This window comes from Anoplopoma fimbria, chromosome 12 (genome assembly GCF_027596085.1).
Source record: "Anoplopoma fimbria isolate UVic2021 breed Golden Eagle Sablefish chromosome 12, Afim_UVic_2022, whole genome shotgun sequence".
NCBI lineage: Eukaryota > Metazoa > Chordata > Actinopteri > Perciformes > Anoplopomatidae > Anoplopoma > Anoplopoma fimbria.
In genome coordinates, this window is record NC_072460.1 from 15,688,613 (window position 1) to 15,697,261 (window position 8,649).

Below are 8,649 nucleotides of genomic sequence, written 5' to 3' on the forward strand. Positions count from 1 at the left end.
TGCTTAACTCTGATCAAAACTAATTTTGGATTTCATGATCTAATTGTTGTCATTTGCATGTGTAAATGGCTTAATAGACGGTGTCGGAGGAATGCCGTGTCCGTAAGGTAAAGTGTCTCGATTCGTGGCAGTGTGGACTCAGGACCATGACTGTGACTTCAGGGCAGAGAGTGGAGATCGACTGTCTGGGAGAAGTCATGGAGGCGATGGGGAGGTTCTCCTGGAGGTAAGAATGGAGGAGATTTGGTCGCGATTTGTGTCCCTTTGATTACAAACAACTACCTACAAACCTATTGCGGGATATAATTACATTTTTTAAGTCTTGAAATTATGGTTGACAGACTGAGGACACAACCTTTATTTACCAGTGTTAAAAAGTTGCATTCTGCCATTCAAAGCTTGCGTGAAAATTAGATGGTCCATTGTTTTTCTCAAGGTAGTGTTTCATCTTTAGGAGGCAGAACAGCCTGTAATTGCAGCGGCTTTTGATTGAGGGCAGTGTTTAGTGTGATGTTTTCCTTCATGGCCTAGGGTTTCATGGCGTTACGCCCGAGGAATAATCACCTCTGATGACTCTCTGTTTCATCGCTGGGATGCTCCTCTGCTGGATCGAGTGCTTCTGGACCCCATCAGGGAGGAGGATGCAGGTAAACACACATATCCATGATCTCACACAGACTGGATTTTACTTTAAGTTCAGAACTCCATTTCCTGGTGAGGTATTTTGATAAATTAAGATAGGAGGTATTGACACGTACATCAGAACAGTCACACTCTACAGTTTCTGTTTTTCAATGAGGTAAAGTCACTGTGAACTCAACTGTTACTCAAAATGTATTTTGCAACTATTGAAGTCTGATGCTGTGCTTTCATTTGGCTGAGAGGTTTGAGTGACGATAAAGGTGTGGTCAGATGGTCAACAATAATAACCCTATAATAGTAGTAGATGTTTATATGCCAACTTATTTGTTGTCTTGGTTTTTGCACTTCCTTTTGAACTATGCATGTGGGTTGACTTGTATCAAATTTGACACATAACTTTAATTGCACGTTTTTTTTCACAAAGCCATTACGTTTTCATTATAAGAAAAATGGGAAAGATAATAGTGCTTTAAAGTGCCAAATATAACCTGCAATTAAACTATTCCTAAAAAAAAATGAGAAAAAAGATAATTTTCACAATGACAGCTTAGAAGCAGGGCTGAAATTTCCACACAGGCAAACACACAGAAAGCAATGGGTGCACCTTCATACAAAAACACACTAATCATGTCATTTTCAGGTACTTATCGCTGTGTCGTGCAGGATGTCACCTTACGCAGGGTGAAGAGGGCCTACTGGGGGATCCGAGTTTTGCCTGTCGGGGTTCTCAATCTGGACTATGAAAGCTCTCTGGCCCAGTGGGACTCCCCTGGAAACAAGCAGAACGAGACCGTGTCAGACCAGCATTACTACAAGGCGGCTCTTCTTTACACAGTACTGTTTGGTTTAGGAATTCATTTGTTTGGACATGCTATGACACCCTAGTTGTTATTTTGGGGGGTAGTGTATTATTTTTTTTTAACTACTTGCTTAACAGTGTAGCCAATGAAATGTTAATAGTGACATATTGTTGTGTAAATGGCCGTTACAAAACACCTCTTGCGTAGCCACCAGATTAAAAACAAAAATCATTATGATTAAATTCATTAAAAGTTCATTTCATTGGGCATGCTAAGATGATGATCCCTCTCATCAGCGGTGAATTTGTTCTGCCTGAACACACAGATGCTGATCAGTTTGAGCCTGTCAGGCGTCGGCGCTGGATTGATGCTGCTGGGCCTCTACTGGACAGTGAAGAGGAGAGAGCTCAAGCAATTTGACAGATGTTACTGTTTTTCCTTCGCTCAGCCCACAAACAATTAAATTTCTATGCCACATTGATGATATCTCTAGAATGATCCCCTCAAAAAAAACAATAAAACAACAAATAAACAATATCCAAGATAGAATGAAGACCATTGATTTTGGTTTTCAACTGGAAAATGAAAATAAAATAAAGCCACGATAAGCTCAATATTTTTGATTATAACAATATATCAAATAACACTCGTGGTGATAAACCTACAGAGAATTATTGACTGAATCTGCAGCTCCCCTCGGCTTTATGTGGCGCTCAAGGAGCTACATCTCATAATTTCGCTGTCATCTTTACTGTTCTTTTTTCTGACAACAAGCAGTCGTTTTCAACAAAAAGCTCTGAAATTCCACTATTAACTACCTGATAAGCATCAAACAGCAGAAAACACAGTTGGGCCCTGATTAGATAACCTGCAAAACCTACTGCCTTTTTTTGTTGAAGCCTACAAAAAAGCATCTTGCTCATGCTTTTTTGTTGTTGCTTGGCAACAAGAAAGAATCACCTGTCCTTAGCCTGTGCATTCCGCCTCTAACAACACAGGTAAAAAAGACATTAGCTTACTTTTCAACTATTTCAGCTGAGGCATTCAGGGCGCTCCTACAAAATCGTGAGCAGGTAAAACATGAGGCACTCAGCAAAGCAAAAGCAAAAAAAGTTAAAAAGCTTCACCCTCATAGAAAACAATTACAAAAAGCCACTACAGGCTGCTGAAAAGTGCTCTTTCCAATCTGTGTCTTAGAGACAAACTGTGAACACAGTGGAGCATTTAGCAGCTAAAGAACCAGATAGTTGATAGCGACAAAAAATTTGCTAAAAGGCGGCTCTTCTTTACACAGTACTATTTGGTTTAGGAAGTCATAGGTTTGGGGATTCAATGATGAAGTCATTCATATTTTGTGGGTTGATGTATTGTTTTTTAACTACTTGCTTAACTGTTTGGTTTAATAGTTTAGTCTGCGGAACATTCTGAGGAACAATCCTGCCAATTGTTTTTGGGAGATGGGACCGAAAAACTTTGGGTTTAAATTCTATGGAGGTGACGATTGAGCAGTGCCACACTGACACCAAGATGCTGGAGGCCCAGGCAGTTTTGTTTGGCTTGCTAAAGGGAAGGGATGCACCGGGGAACCAGAACCATGACAGAGAGGCACAGACCATGCATCTGTTAAATGAGAGGTTTTCCAAATCGACTCTTTCTGGGGCTCAGAAACAGCTCATGCCAATAGGGAATGCCACAATCAACAGACTGAAAGTTCCTCGTAGTTGCTTAAGATTTTTTAAATTTTTTTAAAGGGCACACAGAAGCTTAGTTTTCACTTATTCTGGCTGATAAGACTCTGTCCAGGCCAAAGCTATGCTGGAAGTATGTGAGGTCCATCTCTGTCCTTTAAACGTCATTTCAAGTGTCTTACCAAAAAACTCTGAGTGAAGTTTGGTTTCACCAGCAGATGATGAGGCTTATATTTTAAATATGCATGAAAGTTTATTTTCTTTCTAAACCATAGATTCTTTGTATCATGCCGCCTTAGGTTTCCGCACACATCATTGCAGTTTGTTTTAGAAAGTAGTTTTGTCCTCCTTATACAACTGTAGAATGGAACACTAGTACATTCTTCTAAAAGGCAATATTACACAAATTGCCTCCTTGTCTATGTTTTCTACTGACTCCTAAAACTATCAGTAGCAATATTCAGTCACACGGACAACTTGTGAACATCATTCCTCAAACCCGCACTGCTTTAGGTGGAAGTTATTTACTGCTTTTAATGTGAAACTTTTTATGCTGCAATGTGGCCAAGACTCCCATGAAAAACACATTTTGAATCTCAATGACAATCTCAAATATTCCTGGTTAAATGAAGGTACAATAAAAAAGTACTGATAGGAAGAATATGATTGGAAGTTTCCCCAAACTAACTGCTGCACCAAAACTGAGAGGAGAGAGGAGGACCAAGCAAAACTAAAGCACCTGTGGAGGTTGACCATGGCCAGCAGATGGCAGTGTTGGTTCATTAAAAAGGTTCTGACAGAAAGCATGACTTTAAGCATGAGCATATTGATTTAATTGCTCCAACGTGACCACGCTGCATGATGGGACTGAGCTGCCACAATGGAATGAATCTGATGAAGAGGGAGGAAGACAAAGGATCCTCTCAAAACAAGATTGTTGATGCTCATTACCAATCAGGAACAAAACTGTTGAATGGATGAAAAGTTTTAAGGCAGCTTTGTTATTGTAAGGTCCTTAGCACTCAATTGTAAACAAGCAACGAGAGCAACGTTTGAGCTGTGGGGGTTGTGAAATAAATCCCTGTGGCATTTTCTAATGATCAGACTCTGGTCCAGAGACTCTGCAGGTCTTTCCAGAGGGTAAGTGGACATTGTCCAACTGATGAACTAGATTTTTTTTTTAAATAAAGTAAATTGACCTTCTGGTGGAGGATGAACACTAACTACATAGATTTTTCGCAAACCTGGCAACCCAAAAGCTATTATGTAAATTAGCTTTGAAGCATTAGTTGTTAAGCATTCATAAAGCCATTAACTGCAAACATTTTCAAAGTGTGATTTTCTAGATAGTACCACAAAATGGTAATATTTAGCTAAATCAAAATGGTTTAGTTTTCATACTCAAAACTGTAGCCCACACTTTGCTTATCAACTTCACACAAAAATAACAGTAGCTGCGGAATATTTATTGGGTTGAAAAGTAAAGATGCGGTATAGAGGTTAGAAAAAAGGCTTGTAAGTGAACCACGATTTTAGGATTTTACTATTTCCAAGGTCAACCTCGACAGAAATAAAATAAATCGATCTTTGTTAGTCTTTCTACTGTTCCAACAATCATCAACTCTGGCTTGTGAGTTTGAAAAAAGACTGAACAAGAGGCAGGTATAAAAAAGGGGTAACCAACATAACATTTCCACTGTTTATTAACCCTGTTTTCTGGCGTGCTTGTAATGTTGAATCTGACACACCATAAAAAAAAGAAAAAAACATAAAGGCTACTCATCTACTGGCAATAGGAAAGGAGTCTATTGCAAATTAGTTTACCAGGTTTTCAGTGTTAAAAGAAACTGCATACCTGCTAATTTTGGTGGAAAAAGTAACAAAGACAGATTTAGGGGATTTAATAAGAGCTTGGAGTACTGCCCAACCAGTGCCCTGTTTATGTTAAACTTATAAAACTACCCAACAGTGAATTTAATTGTTAAAATTAACTCCACCTCATGCAGCAGGTAGAACATTACAGTAACACTGTTCTGTATAATAAGTGGGCTATTTTTGCTGATACTTCTGCACATTTTGCTGATAGTGCATCTGTGCTTTTTTGATTAAAACTTTGAGCGCAAGACTTTTACATCTAATTTTCACACTGTAGTATTGCTGATCTTTAAAGAATCTGAATATCTAGGCCAGTTTCAGGACAAGTCACAATAATAACAGATGTTGACATCATCATTGTGCTAACACACTAAGGCAGAGAGAGATAGGCGATAAGGACAGATGTCTTTGCTTGTCTGTGATGAGCGTTTTTATTGCGCTGTTTTGGGAGGAGCAGAGGAAAAAGAAGGGCTCAGGGGAAATAACACAAATTCAATTATGATGACATGCTTACCGTAATTCATTCATTTCCTTGTGGAACTTGCCCCATTGAAACCCCCGAAGAACGTCATTTCCCTCCATGTGCTTATTTACAACATCAGTCTACAAGATGTAACTGTTGTCCCAGCACTTACTGCACAAACAATTTAATTACTGCTCCGCTGAACCATCATAGAACACATTATACTCTGCCATTGAATCAATACACGGATGATTTCTCCACGACAAACACCTCCAAAAAAAGATTCTGAATGACAATGAGGCAAAGAACTCAGATGTTAAATGTTTATTAAAACCATGTTGAGCCCTGGAGAGATGAGATCAACAAACACTACCCTTGTTCTTAGTTTTCTGAAATGAAAATGTAAAGTAAACTTAATGTCACAATGAGTTGCCAGTGACCTTTAGATCTTTGCCTTCTTAGAAAAGGTCTTCTTATTTTTTGAAATTTTATTTTTTGTTGCTCCTCTTGAGCCATATTCTCAAAAGCATTGGTGGAAAGTAACAAAGTACATTTACAGCTTAAGTACATATTTGAGGTACTTGTATTTCCACCTTATACTACCATATGCCCAGTATATGATCAGACACAGCGTTTTTCAGTGCAAATTGATAAAAAAAAAAGAGCAATTGGACTCAGCTGCAAAACTTTATGTGCATCTTTGCGCTGTAATCTCAATTTCTTTTGGGACCTTTAAGCGGTGCAGCTATTGGTTGCAAATTATGCAAAATTCATGGGGCTATCAGAAGCCTCATTCTATATGAGGAATACAATATAAATCTATTGTGAGCGCTGGTGAAACAGCTCATGGACATCTGAGTTGAACATATTGTGTAACTTCCTGTTAGTACAAAGCCATTGTAGGTTGACAATTTGAAGAGGTCTTACGAGGAAACACAAAAGCCCTTTTACGACTGGACAAGAAACCAAATATCAAATATCAACTGGCTTTTGTCTTCAGTGGTAAATGTTACAATGGGCATTGATTCCTGGGACAAATTACTCTGCATTAGTCACAGGTATTTATGTGCTGCAGCTTCAGTTGGCAGTGATGGAAACATCGCTCTCGGGTGGAAACACTAATTTCCTCCCCATTTCTGGAGCTTTCTGTGTCATCTTGGCCACAAATTCCATCCTTCGTCTTTGTCCAAGCAGCCCCCAAACATCATTCCAATTTTGTCGGCATCGAGTTTGAAGGAGAGACTGATTATGTAAAATAAATTAAAAATAAGTAATCATAACATTTTCACTGTTTACTATCACTGTTTTCCTTGTTCTCCACTACGGTTGTAGTAAACACAAGGTTAACGTTGTGAATTCAAACAAAAACACTCACTTAGGTTCAAGCAACAACACCAATACGTTAGGTTCATGAAAATTGTCATGGTATGGCCTAAAATAACTATGAAACTAAATAAAACGTATACAACAGCTACTAATAAAAATACACAACTTTAAAATAACTCAACAACTGGTCTCCTGGTTAAAATTCTTTTTTTGACCCACCCACCCTGGTAGGTTGTTTTCTGTCTTTTTACTAAATGATCACACTCAAAAAGCACTTTCTCTGAGCGTCTAATAATGATAATGGTTAAAATTGCTGATAGTTGAAAGCTTGGCTCTTCTCATACAGATGTTGAAGGGTGCCTTGTGCGTCAAGTGTCAGACTCCGAGGAGTGTAACAAAGAGTCAGTATTAGACACCTTTGGGATGAGAACGGGCTGGAATATGGAATATATCCCTATAAATAGAGAAATATTGGAGCTTACCTGCAAAAAATATGGTTGCAGCCTGAATTGTTGATACTGTTCCAAACTATTAAACCAACAAATTACATTTTCTCTCAAGTGCAAATCAATATGGATATTATAGTCTATTATCAAGCATGGGGACTGCAGTTTGAACAGGATGTTGCAGAACAAAGCCGCCAGCATGTTCTGAGAGTCTTTCAGATTTTAATTATATGGGTCTCATTTATGGACATTGAATGGTTTCCAAGTTAAGAACCTGAAAGGAAAGAGTGGGAAAAAAAATCAGCAAATGGCTTTCATTAGATTCAGCTGCTTAAATGATCATTTATTCAAGCCTGGGGCATAGAGTGGTTTGCACAAAGCGATGTTTCGATCTCTCTTTCTCTCCTCTGTGGACTTCAAACGGTGCAACAAATTATGTTCTGACGACTGTGAGAATATACAATCAGCCCACAGTTTGCATGCGCAGAATACAGTGCACAAAAGGTATGACATGAAAAGTTAACAACCACCTTTGGTAGAGGACACTAAATTAAAGAGAACAAGACATATCATTAAACAATCTTTCATCAGAAGGTCTTGGGGCCGAGCGTGACAATATTCCAGATCCTTACTTCATATCTCTGACGTTACCGCAGACCTTTCAGCATGAGCCCAGCTGTAAGACGGCAGTTAAACAAAGCCAAAGGTCAATGTCTCCTTAATCCTGTTTTCTGTCACTTAACATTTATTCTGTTTGTCATCCTGAGTTTTGAAAAGATGGCAACCTGCGGTTCTGAAAAATGAAGCCAATGCGGAAATGCCTTAAACCTGCATTCTTTCTAATGGACATAGAAGTCTATGATAAAATTACCCTACTTCTCACTTAATTTATTACCTCAGTTAACACTGTAACATGACTTAATTGATTCAATTATTATAGTTCTTCAAAAAAGCAGGATGTTCATTTTGTAAATGATGGCCCCATTTATAGTAAAGTAGATGATAAAGCAAGTTATGCTTTCGGGCATGGCTACCTTGTGAATGAGTTGGAATAGAGTTGTCCATGTTTGTGTATTAGAACTTTCACAGTGTGTTTTTGTTCATGAAACATTCTGGTCACATAAAAAAATTGTTATTCGGTGTTCGGCTGTAGTTAGCTCCACCTTCTTATGTCGCTTCTGGTTCCAAATAATCAAGATGGCAACAGCCAAAAACTAAGATGGTTACGGCCAAAATGCTAAACTTGAGGCTTCAAGACCGGTGTCCACAAACCATCTGGTTACCCACGTTGACTACATCTCTTTCTTATATATAGCTAAGGGCCAAACAACGGCCCTTAGCTGTGATATAATCACAACATACCCTGGCCTGTCCTGAGCTACTGTGTAAATATATATTTCTGACAATAA

General features: G+C 38.6%; 1 protein-coding gene across 1 annotated transcript in view; it reads left to right on the forward strand.

The window, feature by feature from the left end:
- Nucleotides 1-1,905, forward strand: part of tmem81 (transmembrane protein 81) — a 30,263-nt gene extending 28,358 nt beyond the window's left edge. Inside the window, exons 4-7 of the mRNA XM_054608708.1 lie at nt 78-226; nt 532-647; nt 1,283-1,476; nt 1,768-1,905. Of these exons, the coding sequence (XP_054464683.1) occupies nt 78-226; nt 532-647; nt 1,283-1,476; nt 1,768-1,905 (597 nt within the window). The remainder of the gene's footprint in view (nt 1-77; nt 227-531; nt 648-1,282; nt 1,477-1,767) is intronic.
- Nucleotides 1,906-8,649: the final 6,744 nt, after the last annotated feature.